Here is a 24,509-nt window from a genome sequence, read left to right on the forward strand (position 1 = left end):
CTTATCTTCAATGTCTTCATTGTCTTTTTTTTTTGTGAGCTACATTTACAAAGCTTTGATGTTTGAGTTTCAGTCATACAATGATTGACCCATCCCTCCACCAGTATACATTTTCTACCACCAATGTCCCCAGTATCCCTCCCCCCACATCTTGTCCTACCCCTCCCCTGCCTCTTTTTTGAGGCAGACAATTTTCTTTGTACTCTCTACTTATGGGCGTTATGGTTTGCAATACAGATAGAGGCCATTATGTTTGGTCCTTTACCTACTTTCAGCACATGTCTCCCATTCCAAGCAATCCCTCCAACCATCATTGACTTAGTGATCCCTTCTCTATCCCAGCTGCCTTCTCCCTCAGCTCATAAGGCAGGCTTCCAACCATGGAGCAATCATCTTAGTCCTTGTCTCTACTGTCCTTGTGTACTAGTCTCATATTATATTTTATATTCCAAAAATGAGTGCATTCTATGCCTGTCCCTCCCTTTCTGACTCATTTCACTTAGCATGATTCTCTCCATGACCATCCAGTTATAAGCAGATTTCATGACTTCATTTTTCTTAACAGCTGCCTAGTATTCCATTGTGTAGATGTACTAAAGTTTCTTTAACCAGTCATCTGTTCTTGGGCACTCAGGTTGTTTCCAGTTTTTGGCTGTTGTGGACAGTGCTGCAATGAACAGGTGCAGGTGTCATTTCTGCTCACTGCCTATATTTTAGCATTAGTAGATAAATACTTGTTGGTATTTGTTTTACTCAAATAGTAACTTTTTGAAAGTGAACATTTTTTAGGTGGAGTGTAATGCTTTGACATATTTCTGAATTTAAGGTAGGGGATTCTTGAGATTTGGAGATCACTGTGTACAGACTTTTGTGATGTCTGATTTTCTAAAGTAAATTTCAACTAACCCTAAGAGTGCTTGTGCCCTTGAATTGTGGTCACAGGGATAATAAATGGAAGGTTGGTTAAAACAAAACTTCGAGTTCCCAAGGTCCTTCCTTGGCATTGATGCAAAAATATTCATTATGTTATGGATGTAGATGGAATTTCTGCAGAGACTAAATTTTTGTAAATGACTTTGACTAATAGAAATTGCTTATGACCAGTTACTCTGTTTCATTGTGACTCTGAGCATATAGGAAAATTAGGGACCAGAGAGATGCTTGCACGTGGCAGACATATGGTTCAATCTCTGGTACCCATAGTCCTGCAAGCACTGCCAGGAGTGATCCATGAGACCAGAGCCAGGAGTAAGCCTTGAGCACCACTGGACATGCTCCCCGCCCCCCGCCCACCGCAAAAAAAAAAAATCACAAAACTCTGAAAATATAGAGGGTTAGTTTTCATTTGAAATTACTAGTTCATTGCTTGTTTAATGGAAATTTTTCCACTAGCTCCAGAAAAAAGAAATATTTAATCATTTAAATGAATTAATCATTTTATTTTCTTAATATCTGGTCTGAAAACCACATGTATCTGGTGTTTGATTAGATTATAAAAGTCTTTATTTGTGATTGCTGTATATTGTATTAAAGTATTCTTTGGAAAGAAGAAACGTTATGAAGCCATGGGAATATCATGGTGGAAATTATTTCAGTTATAGACTACAAATAAAATATATTGTTATCCTCATTGCTTAAAAGAAAAATGTTCATCTTTTTAATTAAAGGTAATATCTGGGTCTCAGTCAGACTTTATAGCATTTAGTAAGACTACTCTTGTTTCTTCTTTTGCTCACACTGATAGTATATTCCTGACAATAAGTATACTCAAGTAGTAATTTTTTTTGAAAGTAAAGATTTTTTAGGTTGAGTGTAGTGCTTTCCCACATATGACTAATTCTCCAAAAATCAGCTGTGGGCATGCTGCAGTTTAGTCCACTGTTTTATCAGGAATTTTAGCATTGATTTTTTTTTTTTTTTAGGTTAAGAACTCAGTCCTATAGTACTGTCCCCATTTAAGATGCCAATTGGAGGTAGGTTGCCAGGTTACCTATGCTTCTGTTTGTGTTGACTTTTTCTGTCATTCCCATAGCCCTCCCTCAAATTAAGTAATTTGCTGAAATCTCTCAGAGAACTCAAGAAACACATATGTTCACTGAGCCAGTTTCTAATATAAAAAAGGATATGATAAAGTATGCAGAGGAGTAGCCTGATGAAAAAATATAAAAGACAAATTCTGCCAGGGTTCCAAATGTGCAGGGACTTTTTCTAAGAACTTTGGGGTGAACTAGTCTGTAAATATGTAGATATGTCTACAATTTAGAAAGAGTTCTGACCCTTGCACTTTAATAGAAACTTTATTAGGAAGTATGATTATTATAGATTCTTTGAAAGATGGGAGGTGGGACTCAAAGTTCTGATGTAGTCTTTCTGGTGTTAACTCATCCTGAAGCTATCCTGGTACCTACCTAGAATCAGTTCAGTAAAAATATTGACGTTACTCTGGGCGTTTTAACTAATTAGTAATGTTGGGTCAGGAACTGTAAAAAACCAAATATGAGAACAAAAGATGCTGTTGCTTATCTTAGTCTTATGACAGACTCCTCTCCCGTGAATGGTTATTATAACATGACACATTGGTAATTTGGAACAGATTTCCTTCTAAGTATTGGGAAATGCCTACATTCTAAAGCAGATTGAAATTGTTAATATTATTGATTTCTTTAGAAATTTAAGTGTTTGAGCAAGTTTTCTAAAATTCTTTTCTTGTTTGAAAATTTTATATTAATCATCAGTAACAAATACTTTCATTTGTTCTTTTTTCAAATAATAGGTTCATGTTTTTGGACAAATATCTGTCATATATTCAAGTTCTCAGTAATCATAATTTATAGTTTGGCAGTTGTTCTTTCAAGTAAATAGTGCTCAGTGAAACAGAATCAGTAATTCAGTTTGCAAGTTAAGCATTGTGTGAGCTATTTCCTTTAGCAGCAGTGAACTTTGAATATTCAACAGAAGCATTTTGCATGTTTATTATTTTTCCACAAAGAATGAGAGGATCTTGTAACGTTTAAGGTTTATAAAATTGATTTTCTTCTTTTTATCAAGGAGAAAGAAAACCCTTTAGAATAGTGAGTGTGTATAACACTGAGTCGTAAGTTGAATTTGCTTTCACAGCTTGCTTCTGTTGCTTTGTGCTAACGTGCAGCAGCCTTGTGCACTGTTTGTCAATGTGCAAATGGGATCTCAGAAGGAAAGGCAAAGAACACCTTGTTCTTCCTTGAAATGTTTTTAAGAAGTTCCTGTCCCTCATAGCTTCCTAGGGATGCTCAGGCATCCAAGGACTTTACACTTGGAGAAAAGGAAAAGACTGCTGGATTTAATAGAAGCCTACAGCGGTTGCTTTTGTTCTTTTGGATGTGTGCTAGTCTCTGTGGTGTGAGGTGGTATCTCAAAGTTGTTTTGATCTGCATCTCTCTGATGATTAGTGATGCAGAGCACTTTTTCATGTGCCTTTTGGCCATTCGTATTTCTTCCTTGGTAAAGTTTCTGTTCATTTCTTCGCCCCATTTTTTGATGGGGTTGGATGTTTTCTTCTTGTAGAGTTCAACCAGTGCTTTATATACCATTGATATCAACCCCTTATCTGATGGGTATTGTGTAAATATCCTTTCCCATTCTGTGGATAGTCTTTGTATTCTGGTCACTGTATCTCTTGCGGTGCAGAAGCTTTTTAGTTTAATGTAGTCCCATTTGTTGATCTCTGTTTTTACTAGATTGCTTAGTTCCGTGTCACCTTTGAAGATACCTTTATCTTCAATATCGTGGAGGGTTTCGCCGACCTTGTCTTCAATGTACCTTATGGCTTGTGGTCTAATGTTGAGGTCTTTAATCCATTTTGATCTGACTTTTGTGCATGGTGTCAGGTCAAGGTCTAAACCCATTTTTTTGCATGTGGTTGTCCAGTTGTGCCAGCACCATTTGTTAAAGAGGCTTTCCTTGCTCCACTTCACATCTCTTGCTCCCTTATCAAAGATTAGATGGTCGTACATTTGGGGTTGTGTGTAGGGATATTCCACCCTGTTCCATTGGTCTACGGCTCTGCCTTTGTTCCAGTACCATGCTGTTTTAATTGTTACTGCTTTGTAGTAAAGTTTGAGGTTGGGGATGGTGATGCCTCCCATCATCTTTTTCCCAAGAATTGTTTTAGCTATCCTTGGACGTTTGTTATTCCATATGAATTTTAGGATTGCTTGATCCATTTCTTTGAAGAATGTCATGGGTATACTTATAGGGATCGCATTGAATCTGTATAATGCTTTAGGGAGTATTGCCACACATCCAAAAGAACAAAAGCAACCGCTGTTGGAGAGGATGTGGGGAGAAAGGGACCCTTCTTCACTGCTGGTGGGAATGCCGACTTGTTCAGCCCTTCTGGAAAACAATATGGACGACTCTCAAAAAATTAGATATTGAATTCCCATTTGACCCAGCAATACCACTGCTGGGAATATATCCCAGAGAGGCAAAAAAGTACAATCGAAACAACATCTGCACATGTATGTTCATCGCAGCACTGTTTACAATAGCCAGAATCTGGAAAAAACCCGAATGCCCCAGAACGGATGACTGGTTGAGGAAACTTTGGTACATCTATACAATGGAATACTATGCAGCTGTTAGAAAAAAGGAGGTCAAGAATTTTGTAGTCAAGTGGATGGGCATGAAAAGTTTCATGCTGAGTGAAATGAGTCAGAAAGAGAGAGACAGACATAGAAAGATTGCACTCATCTATGGTATATAGAATAACAGAGTGGGAGACTAACACCCAAGAACTGTAGAAATAAGTACCAGGAGGTTGACTCCATGGCTTCGAGGCTGGCCTCACATTCCGGGGAAAGGTCAACTCAGAGAAGCGATCACTAACTACATTGTAGTCGAAGGCCATGTGGGGGAAGGGAGTTGCGGGCTAAATGAGGGCTAGAGACTGAGCACAGCGGCCACTCAACACCTTTATTGCAAACTACAACAGCTAATTAGAGAGAGAAAACAGAAGGGAATGCCTTGCCACAGTGGCAGGGTGGGGTGGGGGGGAGATGGGATTGGGGAGGGTGGGAGGGACACTGGGTTTACGGGTGGTGGAGAATGGGCACTGGTGAAGGGATGGGTTCCAAACTTTGTATGAGGGAAGTATAAGCACAAAAGTGTATAAATCTGTAACTGTATCCTCACGGTGATTCTCTAATTAAAAATAAATAAATTAATGCCATAGAAAAAAAAATAAAAAAAATAAAAACAGAGCTTTAACTACCTAAAAAAAAAAAAAAAAAATAGAAGCCTAAAAACTGAAGCCAGTTTAACACTTTTTATTTATATGATGCTATATCTTAGTTCTTTCAACTTCAGCATTCTAATTTATGAAACAAATTTAAAGCGGTCAGAGTAAGAATAAAACAAGTAGGGTGCTTGGTTTGTATGCGGCTGACCTGGGTTTAGTACCTGACACCCCCAGTAGTCCCTTGAGCTATGTCAGGACTGATCTTTGAGCACAGAGGCAAGAGTAAGCCTTGAGCACCCCTGGTGTGGTTTCAAAAATCAAAAGACAAATTAAAAAAAGAAAAGAAAGAAAACAATAACAAAACAAAAGACAGTATAAAAATTTCTTGCATCTTTTTTCTTGTTTCTTAATTGAAGTAGTTAAATTATGAAAAAAACTAAATAAAATTATGAAAAATGAATTGCTGATATTTCTAAATGGTTTTCTGCCTTATTTGGCTTGATGTCTTTATTATGAAAGATTAAGCACTATAGATGATTTCAAAGAAGAAATTAGTAGACAGGATTATGTTCTTAAAAAAAAAAATCACTGGGAGAACCAGGGAATGGATCTCTAACAGCATGTTGAAGGGACTACCAGACTCTTGTTGGATTGCTCAGCCCTGGGAAGCTATTTCCTCCGCTTTAAACAAGAAGATGGTGAAGCGGGAGGCCGCTTCCGAAACTGCTGAGTTCAAGAGTGAACTTCTCTAGCTATAGCCCGGGCCAAATTAAGCCAGGATCTGGGAGCTGTCACAAAGCTGCGTCTCGGTATTGGAATTCAGTTACTACATCTACTAGGTCGTGACATCAATGAAGCTGGAAATTGGGAGAATGAAAAGCTACTGTTTCAAAGAACTCATCCCTATTCTTGATTTACCTTGACCAAACAGCAGGATAATGGTTTTCCCTTCTTGGCTCCTTGCAGATCTAATGTTAGTGTGCATCCAGTTGGTGCAATCAAAATTTTTATCCAGAATCTTAATTGCAGTAAAACAGAGACGCAGGTTAGTTTGTTTCAGTTTTTGTAGCTTTGTTGAATAGGGTACAGGGAATTGAGCGTCTGAAGACTTACTGATACCTCCAGACCTATTTGTCTGCTTCTTTGTGATTTTTCAAATTATTTCATTTATTTCTCTTTACTTAGTTTCTAGTCATTAATGACCAAGTAATTTCATTTTTATTGAGTCATTTTATGCCTGTTTAATCTTAGCTTCTTCATCAGTATTTAAGCTGAACTTGATGACTATACCCAGGTGGCATGTGTGCTCTAGGTAGACTGGGATTTTGTAAGCTGGTGGCCGGCATTATACTTACCATTTCACTTGCTAGGTAAGTTGTGGCTGAACAATTCAGTCAAGTAACTCTTTTTTTTTTTTTGAAGTAACAGATTTTATTTAGAGGTTTCTGAGGGAAGGAGGAAGGGATAAGTGGAAAAGAAAAAACAGTAGGAGTAACGCGCTCAAGAGAGAACGCGGGCTTCTTCAAGGGTGGAGGAAGCTCTACACACATCCTAGCACTGGACACAGAAGCATGAAAGTACACATCTCAAGGGGGGGAGATGTGGGCGACACATGTGCTCGGCACCACATGTGCTTGGCCACATGGGCACAAGCAGCACATGGGCTCAGGCAGCATATGCGCAGTCAAGTAACTCTTAGATATTTAACTTGGTTGAATTGTTTGGTTCCTGGGGGCTGGAGCCATTGTACAGTGGATAGGGTGTTTGCCTTGCACGTGACCAACCTGGCTTTGATCCCTGGCATCCCATATATTCCCCCAGCACTGCCAGGAGTAACCCCTGAGCATTGCCAGGTGTGACCCCAAAAAAGCAAAAAAAAAAAAAAAGTTGTTTGGTTGCCACTTAGTACATTTTTTATGAAGTTTTTAAAAAAATTCTCTAAAACACAAAAATTCCATGAGTTAATATTGTTGTTCATATTTTTATATGAGGAAAAGAAGCCATATGGGTAAGAATTTTTAAGTAGGTAGTTTGGAGATGTGTAGCTCAGCGTGCTTTGTTCTCCCTGGCATCAAATGGTCTCCTGAGCACCGATGGGAGTGACCTGTGAGCCCTAGGCTGGGAGGAGCCCCTGAGCACTGCCAGATACGTCTCAAAGCCCCCTCCTCACAGAAGTAGACTTTTTTCCCCAAATATTTTTTATAGAGAGTATTCTTTAGTCAACTCCATAACTTATCCCACCATTCAGTCAAATATTTTTGCTGAGTAACATGCCAAACCCCAATTTATCTAGGGCTGATACCTCATTTTCTAAAGGTCGACTTTTGAAGTTATCAATATACATAATTTCTCATTAGCTGTGTAATCCTTTTTACTATATATTGCTCTACAACAAGATGACAAAATGCATACATTTTTTTCCCCAACTATTTACCACTTTTTTCCTCTTGTAAAATTCTAGGATTACAAAGAAAAAAACATTAATATCAAGTACAGTTTAACAAAATGAAGACAAAACATGTTCCAAAATAGCAATTAACATACCACCCATGTAAGATTACAATAATAAATGTTTTTTCTTATCATACTGTTTAGTAATTCCCTATAATGTTTAGTAATTTTTTATCACAACAACATATAGTTTATATCATTGTTTCAATGATGAGAATATTTTTGGAATTTCCTAGGCTAAGGAAATTGACCTATATATTGGGATTGGTATTGTTAAAGGTAATTAGAATTATAGTCTTTATGTTTTGGGATAAGGATTCCTATAGAATGCTGTAGCTATTCTTTTTTTTTTTTTTTTTTTTCAGAAAAGGAATGACTAGTTTCCTTTATTTGCATATTAAATGTTTGGTTTTGTGAAATAAAACTTTTTAAAATTAAAATTCTTGCTTATTGTTACCTAGATACCATGTAAATGTTTAAATTAGAATGCAAAAGAAATATATTTCCTCATCAAAATTGACTGCTAATAGTTTGACACAGACTTCAAAAATATATGTTGTATATAAATACAAAAATGTATCCTTAAATATATAAGTGTAAGTGGTAATGAACGCTTGTGTATTTCAATTAACTCCAGAAAGCATAAGTATAGATGCATAATTATGTTTATTTCATTGTTTAAAAAATATACTGGTCTTCTTGCTTAATTCCATTTTATAATGAGAGTTGTTTTTTAATGTGAAAATAATTTATGCTTTTTTCCGTCTATGCTTTAGCATGTTTTATTGAACACATAAGTATCAGACTATCTGATTTAAAATGTGTTTGTATTTTCTTCAAGGGAAACTTTTGTATACAATTAAGTTTATGCTGATTTAATTTGAGAAGAGTATTTTGAATATAAAACTTCCATGCTAAAGATTATCTATAATTTTGTTTACTTTGGATTTTGAGAAAGTTAGTTTTGCTTTTCAGATGTGATTGATCTCACTGGAGATGATAAAGATGATCTTCAGAGAGCTATTGCCTTGAGTTTGGCGGAATCAAATAGGACGTTCAGGGAGACTGGAATAACTGATGAGGAGCAAGCCATTAGCAGGTAAAAACATTTGCATAAAGTAGGTATATCTGCTATTTGCAATAGAGATAAGTAACTTCAATTTCAAGAGACACGAAGATATGCATTGTTATCTAAACACAGATGCATAAGCATTTCCCCCAATTTATGTAATACGTTTTCATATTCTAACTCTTATATTTTACACTTAGGTTTTTGGACTTTCATAATGGGACATTATATTTATGAGTATATTTTATTATTGTTGTTTTAAATTTAATTTTATTATGTCTTAAAAAAATTAGGCACAGTTAGTAGTAGTAGTACAAAACTGTTAGTTTCATGTATAAAACATTCCAGCGCCATACCCATCACCCAGAGTATCCACTTCCCTCTCTAATTGTCCCAGTGTCCATCCATCTCTCACTTCTGTCTGTCCCCCCACCCCATACTCCTTCTCTCTATGGTAAGCTTTTTACTGAACATCTGTTCTCAGTTTCTCTTGCTTTGGGGTATTTGTTATTCTATAGTATGTCTTTCTATCCCACATATGAGAAAGATCATTCTGTGTCTCCTGACTTCTCTTAGCATGATACTTTTCAGATCCATTCACATAGCTGATTTCTGTTTCTTAAGCCACGTAATAGTCCATTGTGTATATATACCATAGTTTCTTTATCCAGTGATCTGTTCTTGAACTTGGGTGGTTTTCAGATTTTGGCATTTGTGAAGTGTGGCAATGAGCATTGTGTGGCAGTAAACAAATGTCTTTTCTGAATAGAGTTTTTGGGTCTTTGGGTAGATGCCAAGAAGTGGCTTTGCCAGGTCGTGTGGGAGCTCAGGTCTTTATTGTTTTCCAGAAAAACCTGATTAGGGACTTGAGTGGTAGTACAGGAATAGGGTGCTTGCTGGGCACACGGCCAACCCAGGTTTGATCCCTGATGTCACATATGGTCCCAGAACACTGCCAGGAGTGATCCCTGAGTGCAGAACTAGGAGTTAGCCTTGTGTACAACCTGGTCTAGCACAAAACCAAAATCCAACGACAAAAAGGCTGGACCAGTCTGCGTTCCCAGGAGTAGTGAATGTGGCTCCCTTTTCCCTAGCCTACATGCCAAAATTGTTTTGTCTCTTTGTTGTTGTTGTTCTTTGTGATGTGTGCTAGTCTCATTGGTGTGAGATATTATCTCATGTTTTATTTTTTTATTTTAATTTTCCTGATAAGTGAAATAGATATTTAAAAAAGTTTTAAATATAAACCTCTTGGCCATCTGTATGTCTTCTTTGAGGAAATTTCTGTTTATCTCTCCCCCTTCCATTTTTTTCCTGTAAATATCTACCAGTGCTTTATATATTTTGGATATCAACCCTTTATCTCATAAATGCTGGGCAAATATTCTCTTCTAGTCTGTGGTTTGTCTTTGTCTTGTGGACATTTTTTTTTTTTTTGTGGTGCAGAGGTTTTCAGTTTGATGTAGTAGTCCATGTGTTCATCTTTGCTTCTATTTTTTGGATCATGGCATTGAATCATCCCTGTATGCAATATAATAAGGTGTCCTACATATGTTTTTCTAAATATATTCATGGATTAAGTCCAGTGTCAGTATCTTTAAATCACTTTGATTTGACGTTTGTGTATGGGGAGTATATAGGGTCTGAGTTCTGTTTTTGTTTTTTTTTTTTGCATACGATCTGTCAATTTTTATAACACCATTTGTTGAAGTGGTTTATCTTGCTCCACTTCATAGTTTTTTCTCCATTTTTGAAGATTAACAGCCCATATACCTGCAGATATATTTCTGGATTCTCAATTCTATTCTATTGGTCTAAAAGTTTGTCTTTATTCCAGTACCACAGTGTTTTGATTACTACACTTTATAGTGTAGTTTAAAGGTTGGAAAAGACAAGTCTCCTATCTTCCTAGAATTTCTTTAGCTCTTTGGAGGTAAGGGATTAGTTCAGATAATCTTCAACAGCATTTGATATACGTCTTTAGAAATTGCTGTGCTTATTTTTTAGGGATCTCATTGAATTGTATAATGCTTGGGTAAAATTTTCATTTTGACAGTATCAATCCAACATGAACATGTGATGTATTTCCATATACTTGTCAAGCCGTTTGTTTCTTATAGTAGTGGTTTTTGTTTTTTGTTTTTTTTTTTTGCTTTTTGGGTCACACCCAGCGATGCACAGGGGTTACTCCTGGCTCTGCACTCAGGAACTACCCCTGACGGTGCTCCGGGGACCATATGGGATGCTGGGAATAGAACCTGGGATCTGCTGCGTGCAAGGCAAACGCCCTACCCTCTGTGCTATTGCTCCAGCCCCTCTTATAGTAGTGCTTATAGAATGTTGCTTGCTGTGAACTTTCCACTGAACACCACGTTTACTTACATCTTCATCCTTGTATGCTTTCTGAAATCTTGATTTCCTCTTTGACCCATTTGAGTTTCAGTAGAGAGCATTTTTAATTGCAAAGTATTAAGGTTCTTCCTCCTTTATTTCTGTTCATGATTAACACCTTCATTTTTGATGATTCATGATCTGAGAGGACAGTTGATACTATTTCTGTTTTTTTCTTTTTTGGGGGGGCGGCTTACCTTATGATGCTCAGGGGTTACTCATGACCCTGCAGTCAGGAATCATTCCTGGCAGTGCTCACAAGAACACATGGGGTGCTGGGAATGGGACCTGGGTTTTACCTGCTATATCATTTCTCCAGCTCCAGTTGATATGATTTCTATTTTCATGATTTTATGGAGGTATGTTTTATGAACCAGCATGTTGTTTGTCTTGGATATTGTCCCAGGTGCACTGGAGAAGAATGTATATGACTTTCGGGGCATGTGGAGCTTTATATATGTCTACTAAGCCCATGTTTTCCATTTATTCATTCAAAAACAGTGTTTCATTGTTGAGTTTTCCTCTAATTATTGTAACCAGGATTATTGAGTGCAGTTTAAGTCTTTGATTACTATTGTGTTGTTGTCACTTTATTCCTTCAGGTCTACTAGCTATTATTTTACAGATTTTCGTGGTCCCTTCTTATGTGCATAAATGTTTAATTGAGTTAGTTTTTCATGATATACATATCTCTTGAGCATTAATAAATGACCATCTTTATCCTTTTTTTTTTTCTAAAACTTGATGTTTGTGTTTTCTGGTAAAAGTATCACCACCTTGGCCTTTTTAAAAGAATTGTTTGCCTGAAATACTGTTTTCTTCTAGCCTTTGGTTTTGGGCCTGTATTTGCCCTTACTGTTTAAATGTGTCTCTTGTTGGCAGCAGAAAGTTAGGTTCGGTTTTCTGATATGTCCTACCACTCTGTGTCTCTTGATTGGTGCATTTAGGCCATTGACACTGAGTGAGATTATTGATGTAAAGAAGGTTCCTCGATCCCCCTTACCCATCATTCTGTAGAAATTGTGCATGTTTGGGAAGTTTGTCATGTCTTAAAGAGGTGCCTTAAGTACTTCTTGAAATGTTGATTTTAAGGTCATAAAGTTCCTGAGAAAATGCTTATTTGCAAAGCTTTGTATGGTATCTTCAAATCTGAATGATCGTCTAGTTGGGTAGACTGTTCTTGGTGAAGTGTTCATATCATTGAGTGTTTTGGTTTTAGTGGTTTTGTGTGTGTGTGTTCTGGCTCAGAGTTTCAGTTGATACATCTGTAGAATTTAAGTTCCTTTGTATAATTTCTTTCTATAATATTGTTATGGTCAGTATTTTCTTTGACTGTTCTGATTATCATGTGTCTTGCGCTGTTTTTATTTGTTTCTGTTTTGACTGGGACCCTTAGGGCCTCTTGAATCTGGGTACATGCATTTTTCATCTTTGAGACCTTCCCAGGTGTGGTTTCTTCGATTAATTATTCTTCATCAAAATTGATTTTCTCTTCTTTAGGGACTCCTTATGTTGTTCCTCTTGACCTCATCCCATTGTTTTGTTGTGTGCTGAGTATTTATTTTGTTACTTTTAAAAATGTGTTGTTTTATAAACGTTTTCTTTATCTTATCTTGGAGTTCACTTATTTATCCTCTGCTGCCAAGTCTTGCACTGAGGTTTTTTTTCTTTTATCACATACTAAACTCTGTCACTTCTGATTTATAGTTTTCTTGTTTCTAATCTCATCCTCTCTTGTACCTGTATCATTGTTTCTTCAAGCTTATTAAACATTCTCAACATGTTCTCTGTAACATTTTTTTTTTAATTTTTAAAATTTTATTGAATCACCGTGAGATAGTTACAAGTTTGGGTTACAAGATACTTTCATGTTTGGGTTACAATCTCACAATGATCAAACACCCATCCCCCCACCAGTGCACATTCCCCACCACCAATATCCCTGGTATAACCTCCCCTTTCCCACCCTCCCCCTGCCTCAATGGCAGACAATATTCCCCATACTCTCTCTGCTTTGGGGCATTATAGCTTGCAATACAGACACTGAGAGGTCATCATGTTTGGTCCATTATCTACTTTCAGTATGTATCTCCCGTCCCAACTGTTTCCTTCAGCCATTATTTTCTTAGTGATCCCTTCTCTATTGCATCTGCCTTCTCCCCTCCTCTCATGAAGCTGGCTTCCAGCTATGGGGCAATCCCCCTGGTCCTTGTATCTACTGTCCTTGGGTGTCAGCCTCAGGTGATGTTATTTTATACTCCACGAATGAGTGAAGTCCCTCTTTGTCTGTCCCTCTCTTTCTGACTCACTTCACTTAGCATGTAACGTTCTTAAGGAAGAGGTGATAGCGCTGGTTAATCTTAGCCTAGTCTTAGTTGGGATTTGTAAAGGTTCAGGTGAGTGCTGCTGTCTCCCTTCCCCGTCGGAGCTATCCCAGCCAATTTTGTTGTTACCTGCTAGTTGTGTGGAGCTCTCACTGTAGTTTAGGGTGCTGTGATTTCTTACCACCACAGCTTCCTTTACGAGTTTTTGTGGGAATCGGATAGAACTAGGATTAAGTTATTATTAGCATGATGTGGTTGGAGAAGCCAAGCCACTTCAGGCTCTGAGCTCACTGCAAGTGTCCAACATGTGTTCTCTGGAGTGAGGCATCGGCCACACGCTTCTGGGAAATTCGAAAGGCAATCCTGTGGTTCTGGGGGAAGGGCCAGAGGGCAGGTTCCTTCCACTGGCCTTTTTATGATCTGCCGGGGCAGCAGGGACTAAAGGGGTCTGCATGTGGAAAGCAGAACTGCTCAGGGATCTAATATTATTTTAATTTTTTTCCTTTTCATTAATCTTTTTTTTGATGTACTGTCCAGTTAATAGTCATTCTAAGCAGGGGCCAGCAAATATTGAAAAGAGCCGATAGTCTAAGTATGTTAGGCTTTGTTTGCCATAATGGTTTCACCACAGTTGTTCAACTCCGGTGTTACAGTGCAAAAAACAGGAGTTGATAATATATAATGCTTGCAGTTATGTTCCAGTAACTATTTATAAATATAGACATTTATATGTATTTGGCCCCTAGGTCTTACCCTGCCAGCCTCTGATGTATAATAAGGTAGAAGTTTTGCAGGGTCATTCTCCTCTTTTAAAGAAATAGTTAAGAATCTAAGATACAGCTGGAGAGATACTACAAGAACTGAGGGACTTGTCTTACTTGCAGCTGACCCCATTTACTCCCCACCACTAAGTGCAGTACCAAAACTGACTCCTAAGCACAGACCTGGGAGTAAACCCTGAGTTCTTTGTCAGGTATAGAGTGTGACCAAAACAACTTTTTTTCCGACAAATGTATGTATATATATATATATATATATATATATATATATATATATATATATATATATATATATATAAATCCAAGATCAATGGTAGAATTGAGCTGGTAATTTAATGGCTAAAACTTTTGTGTTTGAGATAATTATATCCACTGAGGGATCAAATAAATGAGTCTGGTTTTATTCCTGAAAAATGCTCACTAATAAAAGCACAAAAACCTTTAAATTGTGACTTATTATGTTTTTACAAGAAGCATTAACTTTGTCTTCCTGAGGAAGTTTGTTTTGAAAGAGGTTAAATAATTTCCCAAGGTACCAAGCTGTGATGGGACTCATGACTTCAGTTGTTTGGTATCAGAATGTACCAGCTTTCTTAGATAATTTCCTTTGCACAATATTAATAGTTTATTTTTCCCTAAAAATTAGATATTACTATATGAAAGAGATGACTCAAAATGCTATATTTAGTACTGGCACACACTTTAATTTTCTAATTTTTTTAAATAACTTGTTACTCTTGAAAGTGTAATTATATTAAAATATAACAAACAGAGATCTGCCTTCTATCATCTTCAGTTGTGAATAATTTTAGTTTCTACTAATTTAAAATAAGAACTAAAAGTGCATAATCTATTCTTAGATATTTTAGGTTTATTTTACAAAGAAATTGGGGGAATTATAGAATTTGGTTTTGTCTTTAAACAAATTGGTTTGGAATATAACAGTTGCCTTGAATAATTATAAAACTTACGAGTCCTTAAGTTTGATATGAAATATTTTAAGTTATATGTTGGTTTCATGTTTAAGGAAATGATGCTTATAGAACGTATAAAATAGTGATACATTTTTAAAATATATATTTTTAAGTTTATGTATAGCATTTTATTTATGTGAATTTGTATTAATACACAAATTGAAAAAATATGGATACTTAAGTGCCAGATAACATGAATTTTATGTGTTTTTCTATTGAATGTATGCTGATTATACCTAAAAAGTAAAAATAAAGGAATTATGATCATACCTAATCTGATATTAAGTTCAATACTTGTTAAATTTTGTTTTAGTTACTGATTTTTGTCCAAATGGGGGGGAAACACTTCTCTTTTTTATTCCTCGGTACTGTGGTTGTGCTAATTCTAGGTCACACACTGTGCCTCCGTGCCTGTGGAAGCTGGCACTCTTAGTTACGGTCTTTGCATATTTGCTCACCACGGGTCATCATCTAGTTTTGGTACTCAGATTCTTCTTTTCCTTCTTTTTTTGGGGGTGTCTGTGTATGGGGAGGTGGCTGACCAAGTTTTCTGAGGGTTTACTCCTGGCTCTGCAGTCAGGGATCATGGTGGTAGGACTTGGCTCCATACCTTGTTGCCTGAGTACCACCAGGACTGAGCCCTGAGTATAGAGCCAGCAATAAGTTCTGAGTACTGCTGAGTGTGCCCCCAATTGGTTTGTAATAGTAAAAATTTGTTCACTGTAAACAGTTTTCTTTTTATTTATGGTTAAGAAAATACTGAATTCATGGGGCTGGAGTGATAGTACATCAGGTAGGGCTTTTGCCTTGCATGCAACCAACCTGAATTCAATCCCTGGCATTCCATATGGTGTTCCCGAGAACCTCCAGTAGTAATTCCTGAGTGTAGATGTGGGAGTAATCCCTGAGCACAGATGGGTGTGGCCCCAAGCAGAACATTTACCCCCCCAAACAAAAAGACAAAAATATATAACCTCTCTTGGAAAGTATCTTTGTTTTGGTCTCAAAGAATTCTTGTCAGTAATTTAGGAAACATTACGTACCTGTCAAAATTTTTATGCATACTTGGGAAACTAAGTCATGAGATTAGGCAGTAGTAGGATCAAAAATGCACCCTTGCATTGAGTCAGATATTATAATTGACAGAACTATGTATAAGCTTTTAGAGTAAATGAGGAGAAACCTAGGCCATTTGAAAATGTAATTATCTGCTGGAAATGAAATTAGAAATACTGAGGTTGAAAAAAACACCAGATTCACTATATTTGAAATAGCTAAGCAGCATATTATGAGTAGACCAGAAAATATGTGAGAAGCAGTGGTCCATCATATCTATAGCTAAAAGTGGGAAATAATAGACAAAAATCTGCATTTTCATGGATGCCCAACAAATTTCAGTCAAGAATATTAAAAGAAACCAAAACAGATTAGATATAGATGTATACCAGAAAATTTAATAATGGTAAAATTGGCACACGAGAGGGAGTGTGTGATTTGGGGGTTGGCATGCGTGTCAGAAAAATACCAGGGCCAGAAGTGTTACGCAGTGTAGAATCTTTCTCTTGTATGTGTAGGGTCTGGGTTCCATCCCCATTATAGTACTTAGATAGCAGCAACAATTCCTCCCACCACCCACCCTCAAGAAAAAGAACAAAAACGAAACCTCAAAGCAGCAACAGCCAAAAAAGCAAAGTCCAAGAAATTAAATTTCAACAATTTCTCATTAAATTTAAAAACCTTAATTTTGTTAGTCCCAGTGTTGGTGTACTATTGTTAAGAGAAATAAATTTGACTGAAACTGGCAGATATAAATTGGGAAGGCTATTTGTATTGTGTTTTGGAATTTTAAACTTAATCTATTCTCCCAGAATTGACTAAGGAATAAGTAAGATGGAAAATATATTTTTATAAATACATTGTAGCACTGTTCAATGACAACTAGTAGGGAACTATTTAAGTCACAGGAAATCATGCAATAACATTACAAGTAGCTGCTGAAGGTTAAGGAGAATTGTATACTTTCATAATGTTAAATGGAAAATGTGGACTACAATATACTTTAGTATAATCATATGTTTAGAGTAGAAAAAAGTTTTTGCTGTCAAATAGTCTTTCATAACAAAATTCTGTGATTTGATCCATTTGTATCTAAAATAAGAATTAAAAAATATATTTATATTTAAGGGAGGGTTGGACAGGGAGGTGAAGGAAACAATTACAATTTTTTAAAGTTGATCTCTAAGTATTTGTAAAATTCAGCAAAGCTTATGACATATTAGGGAGCTTAGAGGGTCTAACCCGTTGAATGCTTTATCAGCCCAGTTGTAAGTGGCATATTTGTTGAAAGGTACATCATGTCATATTACAAGTGGTCAGGAAAAGTTGAAAATATGAAACAAATTAGTTTCAAGGGCCATAATGATGCGGCCAGAAATAGCTATGAAGACTCAAATAGCAATACTCTGTGTTGAAAAATCCACAATAGTGAGACACTACTGATAATACTCAGGGTGGGGGTTGCTATTCAAGGTTTGGTGCATCAGTCAGCAAGGAGCCACACCCCATGATATGTGGGCTCCCTTCATATAAGAGAAATGGATCAACTCTTGGCAGGAGTCACATATGTAGAAATATGTAGAAATATGCATTACGTCAGAAAAAGTCACTTATTAGTATCCTGTAGATGATTGTGGATGTGTTAGCATACTGGTTTTGATGATGATCTGAGTGGTACAAGCTCAGTGAATCTTTGCATTATACACCAGGCACTGCTGTGTGTACGTTACAGTGGTTAAAATTAGAGGAGTAGCCAGTACTGCTGAGCATGTAGAACAGCTCAGCTCTTCTATGTTATTATTAATGCATAATGCTGTCGGCATTGTGAAAAATCGGGAATTTCTCATAAGTTTAAACATTAATAGGTGAACACTCAGCATTTTCAGTTGTAGGTATTGATCCTTAAGCAAAGGCTTTATAGCCACAATAAATTGATATTGTAAACAACCAAATGTACCTAATAATGGAAAAGTTTAAAAAAAAGTGGCATATTTATACCAGGGAATATACTGAGCATTAAAATGGAAAACATTTTCCTGATTGCTTGCATAATTTGAGATTACCCTCAAAGTGATTTTTTTAGTGAAAGAACCAACATAAAAAAGTGAGCTTTAGTGTGATTTTATTTATACCATTCTTAAGAACAGGGTAAAACTAATTACAGTGATAGAAATCAGAATAGTAATGTTTTGGAAGATGGAGAGGAAACTTGTCTGAAAAAAGGATATAAGGATGTAATAGTGGAGATTTTCTATATTTTATTCTTGGTGGTGGTCACATAGACATGTGTATATATATATATATTTCATTGAGATACACATTAAGATAAGTATATTTTATATGTAAATTGTTCCTTAAGGCTTATTATGAAAAAATTTATTTAGCTTTGTTGATAATATACAAAATGTTGTATGAAGATTGTGTAAAATCTAGTTAACTACCATTTGTATCATGTAAAAACTGTTGAGCTGGGGATATATCGTTCAAGTAATAAATTGTGGCTCCTCCTACCTAGCTTCCCTGAGCACCACTGCATGTCTGGCAAAACATGCATTGTTAGGCCTTGACCCCTGAGCACTATTTGGGTCAGTACTACAACAAGAACTGCAATTCCAAAACAAAAATAAGCTGCATTAAATCCTGTATGGGCCAGAGAGATAATCCCATGGCATGGACACATCCATTGCACCCAACTGACCCATGTTCAGCCCTGCACACTGTATAAGTTCCCCATAGCCATGCCAGTAGAGATCCCAAGTGCTCGCTCAGGAGTCGGCCATGAGCACCACGCACTCAACCCTCCCACCTCTCATTCCCCTCCCCAGAGGACTAGGAGTCAGACTAATAACAAATGTGCAAGAACTTCCAAGAAGAAAATTATTAGATATTGTTCAGATGCAGAAGACTAAGAATAATAAATGAAGAATAGTTGGAAATTATGCTATTTTATGAATTGGTCCTGAATATTGTAAAATGAATCAGTTCTTATTGATTTAGGTGTGGAGTGTGATCTCAATTAAGAATACAAATGTTTTTATTGGGAAATCAGGACTGATTTAAGGAAATCTCAATTCATCCCTTCCCTTCTTCTTTTTGGTTTACTTTAATACTTATTCTGTCTCCTCTATCTCCAGCGCCCGCCCCCCCGATTTATCTTTTTTCCCCCTTCCCACCTCTATGATTTATACAGTTTAAATTAGATGCTGCTTTCCCAGAGACTATAGGTGATCTTAAAATGGTCATAAAGGAAATGTTTTCAACGTTATCTTTATATTTATTTTAAGCAATAGTATAAAACGCAGTTTGAACTTTTTTTAAAAAAAAGTAGCAGCATTGAATATCTTGATTATTCATTAAAAAAAAAAAGCACTTGGTTAGCCCGTGCTATTTATCATGCATGCTCTAGGGATGAAACACAATCATGTTTCTCCCTCCAGATGCTGATGGGAGAGACTGGTTGATTACTATTTTTGGTGCAGTGTGATAAATGTGTTTACAAAGTTCTTTAGGAGCTAGGTGGTAGAAGGATTACTGAAGCATGTTGAAAACTCTGGTGATATGAAAATGAATGTTAAAAATGCTCTATCAAGGAGATTGCAAAGTCATGGGATTTTTTTCATTCTCGGTCTTCAGTGTAATTCTAGTATATATAATGGTTAAAGAAATATTATAATAAACCAAACTTTAAAACAATCCATACTTTTGCTGATATATTTACTGTATCACTGAAATGAGTTATGCCTAAACTGCTTAATAACACCGTTCTGTCACTGCAGCCTAGGTTAGAAACTCGGCTTGAGTTGTTGACTCTTCAGGGCGAGCATGAAGTCTAGTTTTATTCAATCTAATCCTGAGGTTGTTTCACTTTGCTATTAATTGACCTTTACTATTCCTAAACTTTTACTTATTGGTTCAATTTTAACAAAATAGGAATCTTCAAAGATCCTTGTTTTCTGTACCTATTGTCTACAGAGTGTTCATTCCTTGGTCACTATGTATGAACCGTTCTGTTAGGATCACTGAAAAGAATTTTCTTCTTATTAGTATTTTATTATAGTCACTTCTAAAATGCATGTATGTAACTATATATATGTACAAATAAATAATGTATATATAATGGTAGAGTTTCATTTGGAAGAATTAGGATTGGATGCAGTTCTCCTAGACTTTTGATTCTACGTTCTGTAGAATCCTGTTTTAGTAGTTCTTATTGTATTTCAGCCTGTGCTAATCAACTGCTTTATGTCTCTCCTGTTTCTTATATATGACCATGGGCTAATTGTTCTCTCTTGTTTAGCATATTATTGCTACTTTCCTTGAACTAATTGCTTATTTTTATTTATTCACCTCTATTTACCAAGAGAGAAATGAGGTTGCTTTACTTTCACTTCTAGATAGATGTATTTTAGTTGTATTATAAAAGGAACAAAGTTTTCAAATGAAGGTACTCGCATTTATAAGTCAGTAAAAGTGAAATGCACCTTATATACACATCTTTTGTTTTATGTTTAATTTTTTTTATCCCATGTAATCCCATTGCCTTTGAGATAATCTAATTGCCTTTTGAGTTTCAGTTTTGATTTTGCTGCACGTTAGGACTGCTGCAAATTGGTGCCTTGACTTTGTCCCCTTGAAAAGTTGCTTTCTGGTAACAGTGGTGGGTACTGACATATTCTGAAAATCTTTTATATTAAATACATGGAATTCTGGTCCATTTTAGTGTAGTACAGAGTTTAAGAAAATAGCCCAGGGACTGAGTTTGTACATGAGAGTTGGCTTTTTTGAGCAAAGAGTACTGTTGGTAATGTTAAGTCCCTTTTGAAAATGATAAGTATAAACTTTATTTCTAAGTATGTGCATTTACTTTGGTCTTGACATTTTCACTAACATCTTTTGCTATTACCTGCTATTTTTTTATTATGTGATTTTATTGTTAAAAAACTTGTCCCATCTTCATGTGATATTTTAAGCAAGGATAGTTTAGAATCCTATTACACTGTATCTTGTGTCATATTGTAAATACTGCAGTTAGCGATAGCATAATTCTTACTTCATAATCAAGAAATACGGCCTGTTACTTGAACATTTTAGAGGTTAAAATCTTTAGGATGATGGTAGTTTTGGGTGAATGAGATTTTCTCAAGAAGTTCTAAACTCATCTATTGAGTTTTTTTACTAAACCCAAAATGACTTTAGATATCTCAGTACTATTTATGCTTATTTAGAAGAAAAACACATGGTCAGGCAAGTGCTTGGTTAGTTTATGTTATACTGAGTTTTTCCAGCATGTTACTGCATACTTCAGAGCAAGAAGCACATCAGTCAAGGAGCATTCTCTTGTCATTGATAGGTCTATTTAAGATACGCTGTTGATGAGTTTATTTTGAAGAGTTTAATCACTTACTGTCTTGATATGTAGATATATCCTTTACTCGTCTCTGCCCAGGAAAACTTTGGGGTGAAAAAGTGAACTTACTAGTATTTTCTTTCTTTATTTACTGTCATAAAGTTATCAATTTCTAGAATTGATTTTATTTACCTCTTTTTTTCCACCTTTGTTTTTATCACTTTTAAAATTTTTTATGTTGAGGTTCTGTGATTTACATAGTTTTCACAGTTGAGTTTCAGCCATACGGTATCCCAATACTAGTCCTGCCACCACCTGTGTGTTTCGCTCCTCCTGTCTCCCTTGGTTTCCTCACATCCCCTATCCTGCCTCTTTTCTTTAGACACATTCCCCCGCCCCCCACACTTTATTAATGCACCGTGATTTACAGAGTTGTTAATGATGGTTTGTTCCAGGCATTCAATATTCCCAAGTCAATCCCACCACCACTGTCACCTTTCCTCCACCACTGTCTCCATTTTCCCAACCACCTCTCAAGCCTGCCCGCCTAGCAGGCCAACAATACATCATTTTATATTGCTTGTTACCACTCAATGGCTAATGGAATGATTAAAAAAAAAAAAAAAACTTCAGTAAAAGAAACTTTGTGAGAATTGTTGTATCTCATCTTGGGGACATTAAGTCCTTGTCTGAGGGTTTACTAAGCTGCTGTTGCCAGTTAAGCCATCCATGTTATGTTTTTGTTAGTTGAGATTAGCTGGCTTCGACATGACATTCCCATCCAATCTGGTGTAGTAGACACATTTTAAAGTTTGGTGGTTGTAGTCTGGATCTCCTGCTTATAATAGTGTTGGCTCTGTAGTTTAGATATGTAGATGTACCTAACTTTTTTGATTGAAAGTAAAAATAATTGATCAGTGGAGTAAAAGTACAGTTTGTTCAATATTGTCTTTTTGTGGTTCAGAACAATAGTTATAAAACCTAGTTTCACATTGTATCATACACATGTACTTTAATTCAGTAATTTAGGGGGTTAAGTGATTTTAAGCATTTCCCTTGCATGCAGCCAACTTCTGTTTGATTTCCATCACCCCATATGGTCCCCCAAGCTATGCCTGGAGTGATCCCTGAGCACAGAGCTATGATTAAGCCCTGAGCACACAGCTGGGTGTAACACAAAAGCAAAAACATACCGTGACTACTCAGAAAACTTACTGAAGTACTGTATTCTTAGTACTCATCATAATTTGTTCAGGTGTAATTGAAAAAAAATACATAAAACACTTTGAGTTTCATTTTTGCCTTGTTGGCATTGCCGCTGCTATGTTCTTAAAATTAATAGCTACTTGAGTAAATTTTGTGTTAATATTAGTTCCCCAAATAATATTTTATGTTAAACATTACTTTCCCAAGAACAAGTTCCTGGTTCAAAACTTAATTAAAATCAACTGTTTATGGTATGCCATATTGTAGAATACATTAGATTAATACATACTTATTATTTTCTCCCCATTTCTTAAGAGTTCTTGAAGCCAGCATAGCAGAAAATAAAGCATGTTTGAAGAGGACACCTATGGAAGTTTGGAGGGATTCTCGAAATCCCTATGATAGAAAAAGACAGGACAAAGCTCCCGTGGGACTAAAGAATGTAGGAAACACTTGCTGGTTTAGTGCTGTTATTCAGGTAAGAATTGGTACATGTCTGACTGTGTAGGCATTATAGCAGTGGAAAGGGGGCTGGAGCTGTTTTTCATTTAAGTTGTATGCTTCAAATATAAATGCAAGTAAGGTTCTAATATGTCTTTTAATCTGCTCAATTGAACTTCATTATTGCCTTCTTCTCCATTCACTTCTGTCCTTGCTCCCACTAACTCTAGAGCTCTAACTCTACCTTTACTCATTTGCAATTATTTTCCCTTGCCTTTTAGGAGTTTTTCAAGAAGATTGAAAGTCTTTTTAACATTTACTACCTATACATTGATAGAAGCATGTGAACAAGAAATAAAATCAAAATTGTTTTGTGTGAGATCATATTTATTTGTATGCACTTGAAGATGTTATTCGAAGAACTATTGCCCATTAAAGCACTATATTTAATATATGCATATATTTTGTTTTTTAAAAATTTTAATCTAGGCATCATTGTTTACAATATTGCTAATGGTAGGGTCTCATATGCCAATTGTCCCGACATCAGGCCCTCCACTGGAGTACCCGCTTCCCACTGCTCCAGTGTTCCCCCTCCCCCCCCAGCATATCCCATCCCATTGCCCTGGCATAGTAAGCTTCGAGCTGAAAACCAATTCCCAGTTTCTGTTGCCTTTGGATATTTATAATTTTCTTTGTTTCATTACATATTTCCCACATATGAGAGAGATCCTTTTGTGTCTGTCCCTGTACTGCTGACTAACTTCACTCAGCACGATACTCTCTGGATCAATCCACAAAGCAGCAAATAGTATGATCTCATCATTTTTTTGATAGTCATGTAGTATTCTACTTTTTATATATGCCATATATTTTTTTCCAAGTTATCTGTTCTTGGACATTTGGGTTGTTTTAGTATTTTGGCTATTGTTGGTAGGGCTGCAATGAACATAAAACCAGAGATATCTTTCCTGAATTTGTTTTTTGGGCATTTGGGATAGATGGCCAGAAGTGGAAGAAGTGTCCACATTTCTTTATTTTTATTTCTAATAAGGTTGGAACTGTTGACATTTCCACCAGCAGTGGATGAGAGGGTCCTTTTCCCCCTCATCCATGTCAACATGAGTTGTGTTTCTTTTTTCGTGAGGTGTGTCAGTCTCACTAGTGTGAGATACCTCATTGTTGTTTTGATGTGCATTTAACATGATTATTGATACAGAGCAATTTTTACATATACCTTGTGGTCATCTGTA

At 36.2% G+C, this 24,509-nt stretch overlaps 1 protein-coding gene across 4 annotated transcripts in view; it reads left to right on the forward strand.

Moving 5' to 3' along the window:
* The window catches only part of USP25 (ubiquitin specific peptidase 25), a 156,156-nt gene that overhangs the window by 35,792 nt on the left and 95,855 nt on the right, over positions 1-24,509 (forward strand). For 3 of the 4 annotated variants that reach the window (XM_055125484.1, XM_055125485.1, XM_055125486.1), the window contains exons 4-5: positions 8,645-8,768; positions 23,131-23,293. In XM_055125484.1, the coding sequence (XP_054981459.1) occupies positions 8,645-8,768; positions 23,131-23,293 (287 nt within the window). Of the gene's footprint in view, positions 1-1,954; positions 1,974-8,644; positions 8,769-23,130; positions 23,294-24,509 lie in introns of those variants that run through there. The other variant, XM_055125487.1, reaches the window with a different exon arrangement.

This window comes from Sorex araneus, chromosome 2, assembly GCF_027595985.1.
Source record: "Sorex araneus isolate mSorAra2 chromosome 2, mSorAra2.pri, whole genome shotgun sequence".
Classification (NCBI taxonomy): domain Eukaryota; kingdom Metazoa; phylum Chordata; class Mammalia; order Eulipotyphla; family Soricidae; genus Sorex; species Sorex araneus.